The sequence below is a fragment of the Halichoeres trimaculatus genome, unplaced genomic scaffold, assembly GCF_033239565.1.
Source record: "Halichoeres trimaculatus isolate MK-OKI-2021-1 unplaced genomic scaffold, fHalTri1.1 fHalTri1_scaffold_18, whole genome shotgun sequence".
Classification (NCBI taxonomy): domain Eukaryota; kingdom Metazoa; phylum Chordata; class Actinopteri; order Labriformes; family Labridae; genus Halichoeres; species Halichoeres trimaculatus.
In genome coordinates, this window is record NW_027437196.1 from 19,622,627 (window position 1) to 19,643,180 (window position 20,554).

Genomic DNA, 20,554 nt, shown 5'->3' on the forward strand with positions numbered 1-20,554 from the left:
CTCTTCAAATATTCAAGAAATAAATTCACAATAGCATCACAAGATAACAAAATAGCATAGCATCACCCTATAACTTTTGGAAGAGCAACATATGAAAGAGAACAGTATTTATAATTATATATAATCCCACTCTTCTATTAATGAGATTTTTTCCCATTTCATATTATGTAATGCCACTTTGCAATTATTTGTTGAAATTATTTTTTCCAAAAGAAATTGGCATCGCAATATATTTTTAAACCAACTTATATTTAGGCTATATCTTCATTGAGCTTTTGGTATAAATATTTTACCTAACAAAACAATTGTATTTATTATCTGTGGACAACTTCCATCCAAAACTCCCAACATAATATTCAAAGGTATAAAATTAAAGCAAGTATCCAATGTCCTCAGCCAGTTTTGGATTTTAATCCAAAAACTTACAACACAAGGACAATAGAAAAAAAATGCATCTGGTCCTCCTCTTCTTCATTACAAAATCTACACAATGGTGACTCTACAATATCAAACATATTAAGCCGTTTTTTTGTATCAATAACTTTGTAAAAAATCTTCAATTGAAAAATTCTAGAATAAGAATCAATTGTTGTTTTATAGATTGCTTTGAAAAAATGTTTCCAAGGTATCGAAATCTTCCCAAAAAGTACAGAATGAATATGGAAAAGCGGTGAGTTCTGTGTGTAAATTTCTTTACTGGCACATTTAGAATAATCTCAGATCAACACCACTCATCTCAAAGTTTTATGTTTAATTCCAACTGTTCAATTCACACAGTCAGGTTTCATCCAGCTTCAGGGGCAGAAAAAGGTCGAGTCTCGTATTTTTTGATTGGATGACACTTGGAACATATTTTGCCCTCCTGGCAGGAAACTGCTATCTGAGCTCACGCCTCAGTAACTCCACGCAATTAAAGTGTTTGCTCGTGAAATGCACTGGGGACAGCTGTGTGTGTGTACATGAGAGTGAGACCATATCCATGTGGCACTTGAGTGTGACCGAGGGGCCAGAGCTGAGGTCAGTGCTGCAGTCACAGAACGCAAATCCTCATTTACATCAACACAGCAGAATGAATATTTTGTCGATACTACTTGCGATACATTCAAGTCATGGTGCCATGCCAGGAAACAATGTTTCCACTGTCACGTCATGTTTTCCTTTGAAAATGCTGCATGGAAACCAAACATCTTTTTTTTAATGTCCTCAGTCCAGGACTCCATTCACACACATCTGAGCTCTCAGTGTTTACAGAATGATGCTGTGCACAGACACACTTTGGTGAATACTGTTGGCATCTTGTGTCGTCACCAAGGTTGTAAGAGTTAACTAAAACAAAACTAAAAACAAAAAATTGAAATACATCGCAGTTAACTCAAATTGATGAAAACTAAAAAAGAAAACAAAAACGATAAGTAAACTAAAACTGTATCTTGTGTTCACAAAACTAACTGAAACTAATTAAAATGATAGACAAAATTCCCTTAGTTATAGTTTTGACAATATTAATAACCTTTGGGATTTAAATTAATCGGACACATTTTCCCAACCAATTTTAGACAGTTTTAGGCAGTTGTCAGTGCCACACAGCACCATCATAACGATGTATAGGGACGAGCTTGTTTACTGCACTGACTGGCTGTGTGCTGTGCTGCGACGAAACGTAGCAATGAATCAGAGCATCTGTAACAGTTTAATTGTTACAAAGTCCAAGTTATCATTTATTGAAGCTCGTATTATATTGTTTTTTTTTTATAATTTATGTTAATATTATTTTTATGTAATTTATGTCAACATTATTTGATATAATTGATGCTTATATTTTTTATACTAAGTTTAGATTATTTTCATGTGTTTAAGGCAGCAGCCAACAGTTCAGTATCAGCATTGACTGAGCAGTGAGCACTATGTTGGACTTGAAAATAAACAGTATGACAAAATATTTACTCTGACCTTTTTGAATCCTGCACCTGGTTAATAAGGTATGAAAAAACTAAAACTAAGCTAAAACTAAACTAAAACTAAGCCTTGTTGCAAAAATCAAAACTAAATAAAAACTAGAATGCCTGCTCCAAAACTAATTAAAACTAAACTGTAATGGAAAATAAAATGTCAAAACTAACTAAAACTAAACTATAATGACAAATCCAAAACTATTATAACCTTGGTCGTCACCACTTCCAGTAAACTTTAGACTTCAACTGTCTTCAACTTTTCTTTACAGCAGCTGGAACAATGCATGACCACAACACTGACACATCCTCATCATCATATAAAGCACTGATTATTCACACATCTAGCTGACATTGGACAACAATGGCACATGCGTGTTAGTGTCACTCATCACAGCTTCAGTTGCCAGTCGGAAAAACTGACAATTTAGCTGTGTACTGCTGATGTTGTGCAACCACAAAACAACCGTTCAGACATTCAACCTGCCTTGGCTCTTTGGCTTTATATAACCTGTATGCTGACGTAAAGCTGTAGTTTCAACTGACGAGATTCTTTGTGGCTGCTTGTAGACACGGTGTCCACAGTGTTGGTTTGGAAGGATCCTGGCTGTAAAGGTCAAAACACACGTGCTCCACGGCATGCAGACACACACGATTGTTTGTGTTCCCTCTGTTAATGTGAATATGACACTGAGCTGCTGATGGGCCGTATATCAAGCTCCTGAGATGAGATGGAGGGCAAATAGGAGAGAGGAAGGTGGTGTGGATCATGTAATTACAGTCATAAATTTGCTGAGCACACTGAGCCTGAGACGTTCTCTTGTGTGTATTTCAACAAATGTTTACATAGAAAACACAAATATCAGCTATTGGTCATAAAGCATTTACTTCTTTATTGTTTCATGGAAGATTCTGATGTCACACAGGCCTCATCAGTGTGCACTCGTTTAAGTCAGTCTGGGGCAGAGTTGACACCGAGCAGTACAAACAAAAGCAGCCGTCCATCACCCTGACAGTGTAATAACCTCACATCTGAGTGACACATTACACACATTTGCAAAGGCTGCTTATATCTGCCAGGAGAGCAGTGCACAAGTCTGCACGCAGTCAGACACTCACACTTTCCACAGACCTTTATCATCAAACGACACAGAGCTCTGAATCATCAGCCCTCAGGGAGCAGCAAGGCAGCCAGTATCTGCAACAACAGCACGGCTAGAAACAGAGGGAGCAGACACTGAGAGAAGGAGATACATCACTTTGTTTGTTTGTTTTTTGAGTTCCTGATCAAAGAGCCAAGCTGGCAGCAGACGAAACAAAAAGCTTGCAGGAGGAAGGAGAGGCCCCGGCTGAGCAGGCCAACAGGGGGTCGGACGCACCAGCAGAGAGGGAGTCCTCAGGGCCAAAGGTGCGAGTCGAGATGGAGTGGGAGATCCCAATGTCTGTGACACTCCCCATCGAGGTGCAGCCTGACCCTGCGCACCAACCATTCCCCTTCCTCGACACAACACTAGCTGACCTGGGCATCCAAGAGTGAGTGTGTGAAGCAGCATTTCAAATCAGATTCCTAGTACGTTACCTACACAGCCGTCTGCTTTGATGCCTCCAGGTCAGAGGTGAAGGAGAGAGTCGTGTGGGTTGACAACAAGAAGACGAAAGTTAAGAATAAAGCAGGGAAGCTGAAGGAGAAAGAGATCACCATCCTGGAGGTATGACTTTAGATGCGAGAAAACTTCAACCTATTTTTAGATTCTCTTTGTTAACACAGGCCTTTAATTTCAGGAGCTGAGGCTGGGAAGTGAAATGTTATTGTTTTCACTTGCAGGTGAGAGTGAAAGCCCAGAAGCCCGGAGACAAACAGCTGCAGGAGGTGCTGTACAGCACTGAGGCACACACTGACCGCTCCTTCTGCCGCACAGGGATGGACATCATGCCCTGGAAACACACATCAACAGGTCTGGTGGCTGCTGAACCTATCAAACATTCACTCTTGTATCCGAGAATGAGTTGTTGAGGCTGATGTTTTCTTTATTCTGATGTGGATTTATCAGAGTAACTGTGTGCACAGATTTCGTTACCACAGGAGGAATGTCAGGCTGATGTAGATCACAGTAATGTGCCAGAACCACAGGATAAAATGAGATCATTGTGAACATCACACCATGGTCCAGACATGACCTCAAACATCGCATTTTCCAAATCATGATTTATTTTTGCCCTTTGGTTCTTTTAATAATGTGATGGGTAGACTGGTTGTTTTCTTGAACAAATGTGTGCTATCTGTTGCTAAGGTATGTGTTGTTTAAGTGGCACTGTCTCTGTGCTTTTTCAGGAGAGGATGAACTGGCTCCAGTGCAGATGACTATGGCACTGGAAAACCAGCAGCCGGACTCTACCGACGCTCAGGGACATCGAGAGATATGAAGACAAAGAGTCATCATCATGATTCTACTGCAAAGCACGTTGTAACTCCAGTTTGATTCCAGGATGAAACCATGAATTGATTTTACAGGAGTCAGGGTGTCGCTATTTCCCTCATACACATTTATGGCTTGGCATTAACTGCAAGGAATGTGGAATGTGCTAGCAGTGTGCTAAAATTTGTAGCATTGGATCAATGTGCTGTAAACTTTAAGGATTAGAAGTAGCAGAGATGAACTGGTCAAAGTCAGTCACGGTCTAAGTCACTGGCAGGACTGAGTGCACTGAGGGTAAAATAAGTGCTGGTTTTTGAGTGTTGCTGATTAGCTCAGTCTGTTCAGTTAGTAAGAGAGCTCTGGGGGTTTTCACTGCAGTATTTCTGCCAGAGTTCACACAAGACACAGCAGCAGTGTCGGGCTGCTGGAGAAACCTCTGCGAGGCCATGCTCTGTGAGATCCCACAGTGATCGAATACTTCAAATCCACAGACTTAAACTCAGGGTTGAGAATGAAAATAACATTTATGTGGAGATCAAATCATTGCCTCACACTCAACAGTGGCAAAATGGGCAAAATGGGAAGAGTATCAGTTCATATAAGCACATTACAGGAATACCAGGGAAACAAATACAACAGTAACAGGATGGTGAAGTGTAACTCTTTAAAATAACACAACATTAACATGGCATGCTTTTGATCAAATAAATTAAAAGTAAATACTAAGAGGCATAACTTCCAAATGTAATAACTTCACCAGAATGACTGAAGTGCTGTTTTTAAATTAACTGGGGGAACGTCTCCAGAAAGTGTCCTCATGTTCGAGCTACAGTATAAAATTCTTTTATTGCTGGCTGTCACCAGAGTGTGAGGCTGCGTGGGGGCTACGAGGCAGAGATGGCTGCACTCAGCAGGGCCTGTTGCTCTCCTGGAAGTGAGGTCACAGCTGCTTGGAAGTCTGCAGGGTGCTGCTGAGCAAATTCTTTTATCAGCATGGCCAAAGTGCTCTTTGTTTCTGTGGGCGGAAGACACAACACATTTAGAGAGAAGAGAAAAGCACAGGAGACTGAAGAGTACAGCAACAACAAAGCCACAGAATACGGATGAAGCTGTGCTGGGACTAAAGAAAGTGCTCTATGAGAGAAATGATTTAATCCACTGGAAAGAGGAGTGTAAGTTTTGAGACTGTAATCTGAAAAGTGTTCTTTGTGCATTCTTGTATTTTAATAACTTCAGATAAAAAGATATAAAAATGTTGGAGTCTGAGTGATCAGTTCAGTTTAAGCTGGTGACAGACAACACTAGCCACATAAAAAGCTGCGTGCTGACAAAGTAATCCTCACCATCATCAACTTTGTTGTTGCTAAGGACATGAGTGGAAGCAGCAACTATGGGCTTCATCACCTTTACAACCTGGGAGAAAACAATAGACAGATGACATGGTAACCAAGCACATCTGTGCCCAAGTCAATGGACCAAAAAGCACAATAATGGACCAAGAATAAGGAAACAGTACATTTCCTCTATCCTTAGTATTTTTAATATGTCTAAACTGAGTAGTGTTTGTACTGTACCAAAGCAGGACTGTGTGTGTACAGCATAGCCAAGCAGCTGAACACCGTCTTGTTCTCCTCCATGTCCTCTTTTAGGGGAAGATGAGCCACCAGAGCAGGCAAAACCTGTTATTTATTACCAGGTTAGATGAGTTATAATGAGTTTTCCACAAGTGAAAATGTGCCTCTGGCAATAAATGCTAATTAAACCAATGCCATCTAAAATAACAGCTAAAAGATAGAAGCATACCTGCTCAAGAGGGACGGCTTCCACATTACTCATGATCATCCTGCAGAGGGCAGCACACAGGTTGTCAATCACCCTGGTGTCTGACTCTTTGGTCAGCAGGTTAGAAAACACAGACAGCATCATGGGATAGTCTCTGAAACGCTTCACTAAGGAACAACCATATGTGTTGAGTTATTTCACAACGCTCAGAGAAACATTCATCAATCAAAAGGATACGATACAACGATGGGTCCAGCTGTCTGAGCCAGACATCCCAGTCCAAACACACTGTTGTTACGAACTTCAGGATCACTGTCCCTCACGCCTGCTACAAGCACAGGGAGCAAACGATTGGACAGTCTGCCTGCCACTGCACGACCTCCGGGGACATTCACGAGAGCCATCAGGATTTCTCCAATCGTACCCTGAGAGAATGACCGGTCTGCTACTGTGCAGGAGGATTTCTTTATTTGAGGGGAAACAGAAAGCAAACAACAATAAATAAAACACAACTAAAGAGTGCATCCTGAAAATATTTTGGTCTAAGGATTTGGTTAACAAGAACAAGCTTCTTTAGTTAATTTAAAATCCTAAAATGCGAGACAAGCAGGTGACTTGCTGTTCCTGCAATACAAAAAAATACATGCATCTCATATTCAAGCAACACACAATTATTAAAGCTTAATATATTAGCTTTAGTTGTTCAGACTTACGGCCTTGCTCATGATGAGAGGAAGCAGGTCATTCAGGAAAGGAGCAAAGCTGTCTGCAGGTACTGAAGAAGCCACGAGGGGGATTCCCTCCCCTGCAAACTCTTGGAGCATGGCATCATACTCGGCCTGAAAAAGATTTCCAATCCAATTTCTGGATTCAGAAAACTGAAGTGACACTCAACAAAACATCACTTTAAATAATGTCTATTTCCTTATACAGAGTATATGCTAAAATCCTGAGGTTGATTTCAATACCTTTTTAAGACTTTTTCAAAAACCTTTGAAAAAGTTTTAAGACTTTATCCCAACTTTCAGTTGTTGTTGGCATCTACTTTTTAACAGTTGTAGTTTACATTTTTACAGAAATGATGTAAGCTAAGGAGGAATAAAGCTTGAAAGAAGAAATAAAACTAAAGGTTTATCAACATTCCCACAACAAGAAACAGCAGTTATTCAAGGCCAACTTGCTGAAGAAAATGAGAAATTATTTCATCATTTTTAAAATTTAGGACATGTGCCGGAGATAGTGTGATTTGCTTTATTGCTGTATTTAATTTCTCTTTATGAAACTAGAAATGACGTTAATTTATAGCTGGTGTTTATACCGCTCACAATCCTTATTGTTGTATTTTATTGTAACTAGAGTCTTTATGTATTTCTTTTATTTTATTCTTTTTTATTTTTGTATTTTTCTACTGACTTCATTGATTTCTGCTGTTAACACAACATTTTTCCAGTTTGGGATCAATAAAGTGACTCTATTCTTTTCTATTCTATTTTACAACTTTATCGGCCGAATGTTTAACGTCCCAATCAGGGGACAGTTGCAAGGAGGAAAATAAATATTCATGGATATTTTTTGGGTCAAAGCTTGAATACCTATGAAATTTAATACCTCATTAAACCACAATTAAGACTTTTTAATACTTTTTAAGGCCCTTAATTTTCCCAAAATTGATTCATCAACTTTTAATACTGTTATAAGTGTTGGTGACTATGAATGTGACATGAAGGAGTTCAGCCAACCTGTTGATCTTCATCTTCACCATCATCACCACCAGCACCCTGACAAACCGTCTAAACAGACAGGGAGAAAAAGAGAAGAGGTGTAAAGACGGCAAATGTTAAAAAACAGACACTGGGCACTTGGTAGCAGACAAAGGTGACTCTTTCCGATAAGTCTCTCATTCTTCTCACCTTTTTCTTGAGCACATCCCGGATGACGTAGCTGATCTCTTTAAGGCATGAAGGGTTTGTGAAAACCTCTCCCTTGCACGTTTTGATGACATTGTTCATGGATTCCAGGGCACCCATTACAACCTGGCGCTCATGGTCTTTTCGCACCGTTTCCACAATAAGAGGAATCACCACATTCAGCAGCTTCAGAAGGGCTGGAGGAGGGATATGACGTGAAGAAAATTAAGATAAATAAATCTGAAAAACATTAAAGCTACAGAACTGATGCCTCCTCCACACAAACTTGCTGGATTTGCTGGCCTCTACCTTTCACTCAGCATCAGAATGCAACCCTACAGTTTCAACCTATAACTTTGATTCATAATCCTGACTTGAACAGAGAGCAGCACTGCCCATTCTTCAATTTACTCAAAGAAATTTCAGTTCAATAGACTTCCTCAGGACAAATTTTACCCTGGTGGTTTTCCTCTGTAGGATTTTCCTTCCAAACTTTGTGCTGAGCTCGACAAAACTGGCCCATTGCTCCAAACGCTGCCCTGCGGACATCCTCATGGGGATACTAGAGTAGGAGGAAATTAAGAGAGAATACAAAATGCATGAAGTTTGAGTAAAATGAACAAGTTTTGTGTAATAGAGAAAATATATAACCCCCATACAGAGAAAATAGGATACTGATGCTGAAGAATCCAGGCACAAGAGTTGTTGATTTTATACCAAAGTAAACCTCTGAGCCTGCTGTCAGTGCTGCCATTCTTTCTTTGCTACTTTTTAAGAATTAGGTTTCAAATCTCTAATTATCAATCTACTTGTTGACAGAAACCTGCTGAGACAAAACATATGCACACATCACAACCCACGAGTTTCCTTCACAGAACATTAGACAGAGAAGAATAACAGAACAACTCACATCTCTCATCTCAAACACCTGCTGAAAGCTGGACTCCAGGAAGGGCTGGAAGGCAGCTCTGTCAAAAGGAAAATGAATGACACACACATACATCACAACTACTTTCTCATGTAGAATAAAACTGGACACGGTATATACTGAACACAATTAAATCTCACCACCTGAAATGTTATAATCTCAGACACACACATCTCTCTCTTACCCAGTGCTGAATGCAATGTCTCCCAGAGACTCACAGGCATCCTCTTTCTCATCAATGTAAGCATTTTCTACACTGAACCTGAGAAATGAAAAAACAGCATCAGAAAGCGTAAGCACTATCGTGAAGCAGGGTTATTAAATATGCATTCATCCTCTATATTTGCAGTCTGAAAGTGACTTGTACCCTGCTACATCATGAACCTCCGTCTCAGGTTCATCTCCCAGAATCTGATCATCTTTTTCTTCATGGTCATCATCGTCATCATCTTCCTCATCCAACAGGACAAATGCTTTATCCTCCTCAAGGTGTGCCTTAAAGGAGAAGAGAAGACGTCAAAAGGTAAAAATGTTAATTTTTGTTATTTGGACAGTGTAAATTCACCCTGTTGTTTTCATGCTCAGTACCGTTATCCCTTCATTGGACTTGAGGGCAAGCTGCATAATGGTTGTGATGGCAGTGAGATGAGGAATCAAGCACTCTGGGTTGACAGTGGATACAGCAGAGTAGAGGCCGTACCTGATGAAGGGACGAGCAAAGGCAAAAGAATATCGTTTATAACTGCTTTTGATTTGCAAATGTCAAAACAATTTTTGTTCAATTCTGTAAACAGAAATATATTTACTGGTTAATGTTTGGTACTTTATGCTTTAACTACCAAATTGTGTGTAGGTTCTTTAATCTAAGCGACCTACGTGCAGCGCCTTAAGTCAGGGTCGTCAATAGCGTCAGTCAGGTTAAGGCCCAGTTGAACACACTCTGCAGCGAGAGGGCTGAATACGTCTTTACCAATAGTACGGGCCAGCACTGCCAGTGTATCTGAGAAAACATCAAAAAATGATCAGGGTTCATAAACTATTTAAGTTTTTGGTTATATGCACAAATATGGGTGCCAACACAGAAAAGAATAATCTGGAATTTCACAAGTTCCTTCCTTTCCCCTGAAGTTTACCTACCCAAGGACTGAGTCTGCAGTAACCTCATCTCCTCAGTGGTAGCTGTTAGGAAGCATTTCAGGCTTTCAAGGACTTGAGGAAAGTAGGGAACCAGCAGCTCTTTGGCAGCATTGGCTGAAAGAAAGTGATCCACAATGTATCATTTAATGGCATCAAACACTGACAACATTTATAGTAAGTATGTAAAAGTGAAAATGCAACAGTCAAGCTTCATGAAATATAGACTAATTATACTGTATTTTCTGGACTATAAGTCACACTTTCTTCCATAGTTTGGCTGGTCCCGCGACTTATTAGTCAGGTGCGACTTGTATATCAAATAAATGTGGGTTGTTGCTAAATTATTTTACTGGAAAAAATCACTAAATTCAGACATGAGAAATATATGCACAGCCCAACAGCACTGCATGCTGACGGAGGCTGCAGCCCGACAGCTCCTGGGCCAGTATTCACAAAGCCTCTTAGAGTCTTCTCAGAGAGCTCCTAACTTGCCTTAAAATTCCTAGCAAGAAATCTTAGCTTGAGAGTGATACAGGAAGTTTCTGAGTGCAACTCTGAGCAAGGAGGGGAAATACTGTAAACATCCCAACTAATTCCAGATAAATGCATCTTATAGACCTGTGACTTATCTGTAGTTTCCCTCTTCATGACACTTTTTTTGGCTGATGCAACTTTTAGTCTAGAAAATACTATCAATGCTCAAAGTTTCACTTTAATGTTGACTTTGACAACGTTTTTAATTTTTTTTATCAATTTTGACAAAACAGAACCCTGATGGAATTATACAAGCTAGCTGGACATTCAGATAAATAGTTGTGATACAGAAAACAGGAACTCTATATTTACTTCTGTAAGGCATTGGACAAACTTTTTGAAGCATCATACCTATGGCACCAATGGCTGACACCGTAAGCTCTTTTATTTTCAGGTTGTCCGTGTTGTTGAGAGCAGACAACATCGTTTCCATCAGGGTGGGGAGATAAGGTTCAATTTCTGTGCCTGCTGTTTAAGAAAAAACAATGTAAACATCTTCATAATAAAAGCAGTTGATGGCATCTAGTAGCAGGCATCATGTGAATGAACAGAACACAAATAAAAAAAACTTCACATTCATTGAGGTTTACTTTTCTAACTTTTTGTTAGGTGTGCTGATAACAAGTGCATGAAACTTCTTCTTACCTAGGTTCTCCATGAAGTTCTCTAAGGCATAAAAGGCCCTGGTAACATGGCCGACCTTGGTCTGGTTCAGGGATGAAAGGTAACCCAGCAGTAAAGGCATCAGCTGTTCACAGTATTTACTCACTTCAGGCTGGAGAGAGGTGTGGAAAACAAAGTCATCAACGAAAAAGAAAATCTCCTTTTGTTTTATACTTGACATGAAACGATTTCTGTTTTTGAACGCGTACCATCTTAGGGCTGCACCTCTATTAGTAAAACTAGACCGATAATACAGTGTAAAACTCAGAGATATGGGTGTACTCCATTTCTTTTACTCCCCAGTTCAAATTACAATGATGAATTAATAAATGCAAGTTTGTATGAATTGTTTTGTGGTTCACACTGCCTCACCTGTAAATGCTCTGAGAACTGCCCAAGGGCAAAAAGGCCAGCATTGCGCACCACCTGACTGCTGTCAGAAAGACTGTTGCACACTGTCTGCAGCACTGATGACAGCATCCTTCAACAGACAGGAAAACAAAAAAGAGAAAAATAATTTTTTTCTGTTATTAATTCCCCAGCAAACACATCCATTCCTAGAGAGGAAATGCTTCTTTTAAGGAAGAAATAAAACAAAGAAAGGTTAAAAGCAAGGGAACAGGAATGCTTTCATGTACTTGGTGCGAATGTGGTCAGCACATCCTTCAGCTAGCACAGCGAGACACAGGAGACCACCTTTCTTCTGATAGGGGTTTTCACTTGCAAGGCAGGCCTGAGTCAAGGGCATCTGAAACACAAAACAGTGAACTGCATGAACAAAAGGCAGGGCCTGAGTCTGTTCACATATCCAAAACTGAAAATCTGCATTTTTTTAAACACTTTTCGAGTCAAAGCGATATGGTTTATGCGTCACTTTTCTTGTTGTAATGCAATGTCAAATGCAGGTATGTATATTTATAAAACCCAGGAATTAAATAAAAAACTTCATAATGGCTTTCAGGTGACTTACCAGTTGCTGGAACAATTTCTCAGGAGGCATATGGAGTGCCATGGTGTCAATAATCTGAAAATGAAATTAAAAAATAGTCAGCCAGTTTCCTGTGAACTTATTCAGGCTACTCCACGTGATCTAATCATAAAAACAACTGAGTTTCATGCTTTGTATTGACACTATTTTTTTTTTTACCTGAGTAGCGCAGTGTTTGGGGTTGTCATTGTCTGTGCCGTCTCCACTGTCATCCTCTTCATCATCTGGATCTTGTTCACCAGGAGGGGGAGCTGCAACCAGCACAGGGAAAATAGACTGCAGGATGGGGCTCAGCAGTTTCTGCTTTAGCACTGCCTGCAAAGAGAAAAAGGACGGGGATCTGTGTTTTTAGTTAAATTAATGTGACTTTTGCCAGCTGATTCTGCAAAAATCAAAGCAGATACCCAAGGATGTCAAATCTAAGTCTGAGAGGAAGACGGTATGAGGGCCAAGCACGAGTTGAAACTGTGCAAACTGTTATAAAAACTGTTTTAAAATTAAATTAAAATTGTTAAATTAAGGTACTTTCAATCCAGATAGTTTAAAAGTTGAACAGAGAATCATATGAATAAAAGTGTTTGCTTAAAAAAACTGAGGGAAGAATTTAAATTTGGCAAAAGGGGTAGAAACTTCAAAGATAGAGATTTCAGGGTTTCCTTAAACACAGGTATAGTTCAGCAGTGTCTTTAAGAATAACAAAGGTTATTCTAAAAAATAAATAAATAAAAGGTTTAGAAGAATGTCCCCACAAGGGAGAGAAGTTGCTGGTTTAACACATTAAGTGCACATGCCCCCAGAAACTGTTTTCCTGTTTCTGAGAACAAAAAAGACAATTACAGACAGCTACATATTCTCTTATTTTGGTTAAAAAACAAAAAAAAGACCATGGGGAGTTAAGCTGCATTATGCAAACTGTTAGGTTAGATATCTTTTGTGTTCTCTGTAATTCATGACACAGAAAGACAGTTTTTTCTTTACAGAGGCTGACAAGAGACCTTACCTTGCTCTTCAGCTTGATAAGAAAGATAATACAGGACAGCCCCTTCACCCGCAAGGAGTCACTCAGATTGGTGTCACAGCCAATCTTAAACAAAGATTTACATTATTATTTTCTATATGCCTTAGGGAGTTCTTAGAAATATGAATCATGTTGCTGTTCAGGAAGTAAAATCAGACACAAATATTTCAAATACAGAATTAAGATATTTCATTCTTACCTCCAAACAGAAGTGGACCATAGCAGGAATATGAGGGACAATGATGGACACCTCACTCTCCATTAGCTCATTAAACACCTCCATGGCCTCACTGGCTTTTTCCTAAACAGACAGAGTTAAATCAAACAATGTCGCAGGATTTAAACTTCCACCTGTGCTTATCTAAAAACAGACAGACATGTGTTTTGAAGTAAATCAGCCAACCTGATCTGCCTTGATCAGATGTTTCAGAGCCTCAATCAGACTTGGAATGATGGATCGCATCTGGTTCTGTAGGGCAGAAAAAAACAGTCCTGTCATTGAAGTTTGGGTCTATATGTTTAAAATAACAATCACGACACAACTTGTGCTTTAGACTTACGGCACATTTAAACTTAATATTATGTATGAAAGACAACACAATGCTAAATACTTATGTCTAGTCTTTAACAGTTAAACTTTGCACTTACATTTTACCTGCTGATCTGATTAGAAGTTAGAGTTGGAACATTAACAGTGTCTCACCATCTCCTCTGTGCCTGTGTATGCAGTGATTCCTGTGAGGGTGAGGATGCTGTAGTATAATGCTGTTGGGTTGCTGTGGTCCTGTAGTACAGTGCTGAGCATCTGTAGCAGGTGACAATAATGAGGCTTAAATGGCTCCGGGTTGGACTCCACCACCTTATTCAGCAACAAAAGGCCACACTGTTGGGTAAGAAAAACAATGATGATGTTTAAATGACTTCAGTGAAGATGAAACAGTGGCTATGTGTATTATTTTAATAGTGTCTACTCTTCAGCCATTATAACATAAACATAAAACAGTACAGAGACTTAAAGCCAGTATTCTGTTTCATATAATTTAGAATGGAGACAACCCAAAAAGACCATTTTTGTGATTTAATGACTCTTTTACCTGTTTGTCATGAGGGTTGCTGCTTGCAGTGGACTGACTGAGGAGCTGAAGTAGGGCAGGCCAGCGGTCTGGTGTCTCATGTTTAACCATCATTGCACAGAGCTGGGAGAGTGAATGCTGAACTGTGTGCCTGCATTTAAGATATTCATGAACACATCGACGCATAAGACTCATGACACTGATGGCTATGTCTGATCTTGTAACTTGAGGCAACATTTAAAGTATGATTTCCAGTGCTACCGAACAAAACACAGACGTAAGCATTTAAGACAAAGACAGTCTTACTCTGTTTCCTGCATGAAAGCCTGCAACACCACTGCCTTGAGGCTTTATGAGAGAAGAGAAACAGTTGGAACAGATTTTCAACTTGATGTACTCAGCAGCAAATAGGTTTAATGTCGAGAGAACCAGAAATTGTTTAATGAGGAAATGGGCATACCTTTCCCGATCATCAGGTCTGATCTTCTTCCAGTGTTTTTTGACTCTTAATCTCAGCATCACTGCAGCTATCTGGCGAATCTATGAAGCAAAACGTACCATTAGAATCAACCAGGAAAAAATGCTGAATAGTAACACTACCCCTGCCAATGGAACACAAATACCTGAGGGTTTTGGGAGCCACTCATGACTGCACACAGGGCTGGTATGATGGCTGGGTCTTTGAAAGCCTCTTTCAGCTGGGCTGTGGCCTAAAACGGGACACATCAGAGCTCAATGAGCTGTCTGGTCACCAGGAGTACATCCAACTTCACTACAAATCTTTCCTAACTTGGAAACATTACAACACAGAAACGTTAGCTAATTAACTGGCAGTTAGGACGCCATGATATTTTGAAAAATAACCGTTTCTGGCTATTTTGACTTTAAAAAATGTAAGACTATAACCGTTAAATGTTTAGGTGAGAATAGTTAGGGTGTTACCTGCTGAATAACTGCATTGTCAGGCTGTGTCAGCTGTGACAGAATTTGCTCAAGTTCTTCTGTCATTTCGAGCGCTCAGCTTTTACCTTCGGTTGAACGATTACAACCCTAACGGTTGAACTTATTTCTGTGTAACTCTGCTATTCGGAGTTGTCCTTTCGTGGCGTTGAAACCAGCGGTGTCCCAAGTTTGCTACACCTGTCAATGATGTAAACAAGGCCTCCGTGGACAGCTCTAAATACAGACTCCCGAGTTGAAGAGTGAATAATATCGAAAAGTTGAAATCGTGTATAATTTTTCCGTTAGATACGGCGGTTTGTCGGGTTTCAGGATGTAGGTTCGGATCAGTTAGTGCCTCGATTGCCTGCACGCGGGTCAGAGCCGGCCCGGAGTTCCACGCGAGTTCTGTTAAAGGGACATGCAACTTTTAGCTGGCTAGAGAAAGAGAAACAGCGACCCCCGCAGACGAGGAGGATATCATACTACTTCTTTATGCTGTTCAATTTGGTTTTCTATGGAGGACATTTAAATGGAGAACAGAAAATTCGTGTTTTAATTCAATTGAGTTAAGAGTTTGCCTTATAAATGTATTATCTTTACGTATTATTTTATTTATCTTATCTTCAGTTACACAGCTTACAACAAAGACTCAGTGGTAGGCAGACCCTGCAACAATACACTGAGTTAAATGCATTATTTTTATGGTAAAATTTACCTGTAATATAATCTTTATGCTGCCTGTCCTGTCTTTATATTAAAGGTCAATGTGACAAGAAAAAAAATTAAACACAGCGTAAAAAATCACCTGCAGACTGTCTGGAGGAGGAGTCCAATTAAGGAGTATTTTCTAGCTGCACTTATATTTTGCGATAGCATTAGCAAATACTTACAAACTGCTTATATCTTTGATTATTTGCTTGATTTAGAACTTGACCTATAATGATCTTTTTTTTCAAGAGTGACTCAAAAATACAGTTACGAAAGCCTGGGATGATCATCAAAGCAGAACCATCTGGAAATACAAATGCAAATTAAATACACACCCCCTCCCACACCTAAACTATTCCTTTGCAAGGTTGTTACAGGTCTTTTAAGGTCATACAAACACACCCAGGTATTGCACAGATCACTGGAAATGTTAATGGGCCTATTAGGCTCAGCTTTCTTGCAGCATCGCCCCACTAACTGACATATTACCAAGACAACAGATTCAAGGAGGGGGAACAAAAACAACAACTTGATGGCCACTTTAAGGCCACAGCAGTCATCTTTTTAAAAGGATTGCAAATAGAGGTTAGGGCGGTTTGCGTAAACATGTACAACCAAATCAGAGGAACAAGCTTATGAAACAAAAACTCTACTGCGAAACACTTCTATGCAGAAAATAAACATTTACTGACAAACATACATTTATTCAATGTATGTAGCTGTTTTAATTAAAAAAAATTGCCAACTACATTGTTCGAAATACCCCTTAAAAAGGTCAATCAGCCATCTAAAGTTGTACCAAGAATTCTACAACACAACCATTACCTTGACTCTGAGAATTTTTTTTTTTTTTTTTACTCATTTATGGTTTATTCTCAAAGGAATATGTATAGTTTTTATGACACTTGGCCAAGAGCTCATAGGAATATATATCCTGATGGACACAAAATATTCCTCATGCTTGTTTTTGTTTCTCCAATTCAGGTAATATTATTTTCAATGTCCGACCACATAATTTTTTATTGATTTTGGGGTAGTTATTTTCTATTTCATTCTACTTTTATCTTATGATTTTTATTTAGGATGGCTTTTAATACCCAGTAGTATGGTGACACTTCTACTTTTACTTATAGTCTGTTTTTACTTTTTTATTGTATCTTATTGCTCTCATTGCGTTTACTGTTTTCATTGCTTTTATTGTTTTTATTGCTGTTATTGCTTCTATTTGTCTTTAATTGTTTTATTTATTGCTTTCTTCCAACTTTTGTAAAGCACTTTGGTTCACCGACAGGGTTGTAGTAAAGGGCTGTATAAATAAAGAACATTTACATTTACATTTATGATGAAACCAAAAAATCATTTTGACCTCACACTATTAAAGCCCAGAGCTGCCTCAGCTTATGAAATTTCTCAAGGATGGAGCTCAAATGTCAAATTTAAGACAGTAAGATATGACAATCAGCCAGATCATAAGGAAAAACAACTTATAAAACACACACACACACACACACACACACACACACACACACACACACACAAACTATATATATATATATATATATATATATATATATATATATATATATATATATATATATATAAATATATATATATATATATATATATATATATATATATATATATATATATATATATATATATATATATATATATATATATATATGTATGTATGTATGTATGTATGTATGTATCAAGTCATTAAGTTTCTATCAAGATGTCAAGTCTTTAGAAAACATATAGAGAAAAGTGAATTGTGACTTTTCTTAAAACACTAATTGTTCAAGTGTACACTGAGATTTCACAACTTGAACGCTTCCGTTACTGGTGATCTGTGTTTTTTAAGTTTAAACGATATGTAGAAGAACGCGATTGGTTGATGTAATGGCCGATCCTCTCAGAAGGCTAATCAAATCGGCTGGCCTGATTCTACAACACCCACCAAACACACCCACACGTCTCTGTATAAACCGTCCCCGTGACACCGCGCCCAGATTTGAACGTGCATGGGCTACAACGAAGGCCACTGGGTAACATTCCACCAAACGTCGATCCGGCGACCTGACTTACTTTGGTAAAGGGGCCTTTGCTTAGGGGTCACTGCCTTCGCTACCCGCGTCCAACTTCATAAGGAAACATGGCAGACTGGAAGCCCCAGATAAGCTACAACTACAATCCCTCCTACCATGCTTATGCTTACAGCCTGGTGTACCAATCCCGGCCCGAGCCAAAGGGCTTCATGAATCTGTCCACCTGGGGCGAACAGGGGGATATGAGCAGTTACAATCCTGGAGTTACACAGGCCTACTACACCCCAACCAACGGAGGCCCGGAAGAGTCTCCGCCGTGCAGTCCGCAGGACAATGCCATGTCCGACCGCAGTCCCTACCAGGGTTCAGGTGTTGTCTACCTGGGGGACACACATGCAGGTCGTCTCCTGTTAAGCGGACAACACCAGGCTGCCTACAATTCAAGAGAACATGAGACAAAGCGAACCGGCCGCGATTCAACCAGTGATTCTGAGGCGCTTATTTCTCCGGGTAAGTTCATGCATTAGCTAGTCCGTGTTGCTACCCTAAGTGTAGCACATATGAAGCACGATGTGGACAAGTAGTTCGCCCCCTCTTCGTAAGCAAAACGTCTCTACTATGATAAACCTATTGATAGCCCGAAACTCATCGTGTTGGATCTTACATGGAGCGAGCTGTTTGTAGACAAGATTTCCTCCACCACATCGGAAAACGAGGGGTATTTCTGAGCCATTTTGTTGTTTGAGGGAAGTTGAAGGAGTAGCGCGCAAATGGGAAAAATGCCGCACGTCCAGAAATGGCGACATCTAGCGACAGTTCGAGATACACAAACCAGTGTCATGTGTTGACGGCCTGGTAAACTTACCAATGGAGAAATAATTATGTGTTGTTTTTAAGTTTTATTGACATGTACGGTAACGGTAACGGTTGATATAGTTTACAATCCTACATTGTGACTTTTATCCGTCCCCTGTTCAGATTCATGGAATTCTGGCAGGAGCAGAGAAGAAGCTTTACCTCAGACAGACCCTGTCACCTGGGTTAAGAAGGAACTTGACGATGACACCAGCAGCAGGAGCCCTGATCCCAGCGAGGATGTTTCCAGCTCGATTTTGGAGGAGCTGAACCCCTTCGTCATCCAAGACAACAACAGCACTAATGAAACTGCCCCTTTACACGCACCAATCCCTGTCCCAAAGCATAAAAGCACTGGTGCTGCAAGTAACTCTAAAACAAAGGTCCGGGCAGCCTTCTCAGAGAGTCAGATGAATACTCTTGTTCAGCGTTTCAGTGTTCAGAGATACCTCACCCCTGCAGAAATGAAGAATGTAGCAGAAATGACCGGCCTGACATACAAACAGGTGAGGGATAAAAATCAAGAAGCAGGATCAGCAAAGCAAAGATGACACTTTTTCGTGACTCACCTAATTCCCTTACATTTTTGTTCAGGTCAAGACGTGGTTTCAGAACCGAAGAATGAAGCTAAGGAGGCACCAGAAAGACAACGGATGGGCCCTTGAGCGCTACACCCCAATCATGCAACAAAATGCCCCAACAGTAAGTAGCCTTTTTCACAGTATGTGCCAGAAATGATTTGCATAGTTTGACAAAAATGGCTTAAAACAAACTTGCAAAATGAAGCATATGGAGCATGAGTACATGTAGGAGTCTCAGTTTGAAGAGCTGGTGAAAATTGTCCTGCCAAGGTTTCCTGTTAAACAATAACAAAGATCCAGTGGCTTGGACATAGAAAAATACATCCATAATGGAGGCCCAACCATAGTCTGGTTGGAGCCTTAAAGGCGAGATGTAACACAATATGTGTGTATTCAGAGGTGAAAAGTCAACCTTTTCCTGAATTGAAAAATTAAACTATCACTTTTTCCTTAGTACCAGGAAGATGTGCGGCCCCAGATGATGCAGGCAGCACTGAAGAAGAATCCAAACCTGGCCTACTACTTGGCTTCCATGAGCTCCACAGCTGGATCTGCTGGCTTCCCATCATGGCTCTCAAGTACACCGCACATGGTCCCTACCATGCCCAATGCTGCTGGCTGGTCCATGCCTCCTAGTGTGGCTCCTTATGAATACAACCACAATGCATTCGGTTCAGCCTCTGTGAATAACACTGGGGGCAACTCTAACTTTGACAACAAAAATGGAGAGCCTGTTGGAATTTGCAGCACCGTCACACCAGTGATCGTGCAGAATGGCAGCCAGTAGTCGATGTAACTGCTGTTGAGTTTGTCTGTGTATAACAGCCATGTTAACAATCCTCAACTTGAGTTCCTGACAGAAGTTTGTAACTAGCAGAGACTTAAGGCTGCTTGTATATAGAACATGTTCAAACTCCTGTTTGATGTTTTATCATGAAGTTCTATTTTTATACAACTATTTAATGTTTGTCGGTGTGTTCTACCTGATACAATTTGTGGCCAAGTTGGAGTCGGTCTTGATTAT

The 20,554-nt window shown here is 39.9% G+C and overlaps 3 protein-coding genes across 3 annotated transcripts; 2 read left to right on the plus strand and 1 right to left on the minus strand.

Moving 5' to 3' along the window:
* The first annotated feature begins 3,224 nt into the window (after positions 1-3,224).
* On the plus strand, positions 3,225-4,734 carry LOC141807676 (uncharacterized). Its single transcript, XM_074693828.1, has 4 exons — positions 3,225-3,482; positions 3,559-3,658; positions 3,775-3,904; positions 4,282-4,734. The coding sequence occupies exons 1-4, from the start codon at positions 3,370-3,372 to the stop codon at positions 4,371-4,373; spliced, it is 435 nt and encodes a 144-aa protein (XP_074549929.1). The 5' UTR covers positions 3,225-3,369; the 3' UTR covers positions 4,374-4,734.
* A 162-nt stretch (positions 4,735-4,896) lies between these two features.
* Positions 4,897-15,772, minus strand: ipo4 (importin 4). The gene is made up of 30 exons (XM_074693826.1): positions 15,339-15,772; positions 15,020-15,106; positions 14,857-14,936; positions 14,703-14,744; positions 14,418-14,547; positions 14,027-14,206; positions 13,727-13,792; positions 13,523-13,624; positions 13,306-13,389; positions 12,465-12,620; positions 12,288-12,341; positions 11,956-12,065; positions 11,690-11,798; positions 11,300-11,429; positions 11,006-11,122; positions 10,121-10,234; positions 9,860-9,983; positions 9,572-9,683; positions 9,351-9,478; positions 9,168-9,245; positions 8,966-9,023; positions 8,512-8,617; positions 8,059-8,252; positions 7,888-7,938; positions 6,862-6,987; positions 6,386-6,612; positions 6,170-6,302; positions 5,941-6,045; positions 5,710-5,779; positions 4,897-5,381 (listed from the first exon to the last, which is right to left on the minus strand). Exons 1-30 carry the CDS (start codon positions 15,402-15,404, stop codon positions 5,251-5,253), a joined length of 3,270 nt encoding a protein of 1,089 aa, XP_074549927.1. The 5' UTR covers positions 15,405-15,772; the 3' UTR covers positions 4,897-5,250.
* A 2,268-nt stretch (positions 15,773-18,040) lies between these two features.
* nanog (nanog homeobox) lies at positions 18,041-20,475 on the plus strand. The gene is made up of 4 exons (XM_074693609.1): positions 18,041-18,604; positions 19,073-19,455; positions 19,544-19,651; positions 19,985-20,475. The coding sequence occupies exons 1-4, from the start codon at positions 18,202-18,204 to the stop codon at positions 20,315-20,317; spliced, it is 1,227 nt and encodes a 408-aa protein (XP_074549710.1). The 5' UTR covers positions 18,041-18,201; the 3' UTR covers positions 20,318-20,475.
* Positions 20,476-20,554: the final 79 nt, after the last annotated feature.

Excerpts from the sequence above, each read along its gene's own strand:
- LOC141807676 (XM_074693828.1), top strand. The coding sequence starts at position 3,370 with ATGGAGTGGGAGATCCCAATGTCTGTGACACTCCCCATCGAGGTGCAG. Across the intron at positions 3,659-3,774 it reads AAGAGATCACCATCCTGGAG|GTGAGAGTGAAAGCCCAGAA; the intron begins GTATGACTTTAG and ends TTTCACTTGCAG. Across the intron at positions 3,905-4,281 it reads CTGGAAACACACATCAACAG|GAGAGGATGAACTGGCTCCA; the intron begins GTCTGGTGGCTG and ends GTGCTTTTTCAG.
- ipo4 (XM_074693826.1), bottom strand. The coding sequence starts at position 15,404 with ATGACAGAAGAACTTGAGCAAATTCTGTCACAGCTGACACAGCCTGAC. Across the intron at positions 14,207-14,417 it reads GCAACCCTCATGACAAACAG|TGTGGCCTTTTGTTGCTGAA; the intron begins GTAAAAGAGTCA and ends CTTACCCAACAG. Across the intron at positions 9,684-9,859 it reads CCTGACTTAAGGCGCTGCAC|GTACGGCCTCTACTCTGCTG; the intron begins GTAGGTCGCTTA and ends TCCCTTCATCAG.
- nanog (XM_074693609.1), top strand. The coding sequence starts at position 18,202 with ATGGCAGACTGGAAGCCCCAGATAAGCTACAACTACAATCCCTCCTAC. Across the intron at positions 18,605-19,072 it reads TGAGGCGCTTATTTCTCCGG|ATTCATGGAATTCTGGCAGG; the intron begins GTAAGTTCATGC and ends TCCCCTGTTCAG. Across the intron at positions 19,456-19,543 it reads CCGGCCTGACATACAAACAG|GTCAAGACGTGGTTTCAGAA; the intron begins GTGAGGGATAAA and ends ATTTTTGTTCAG.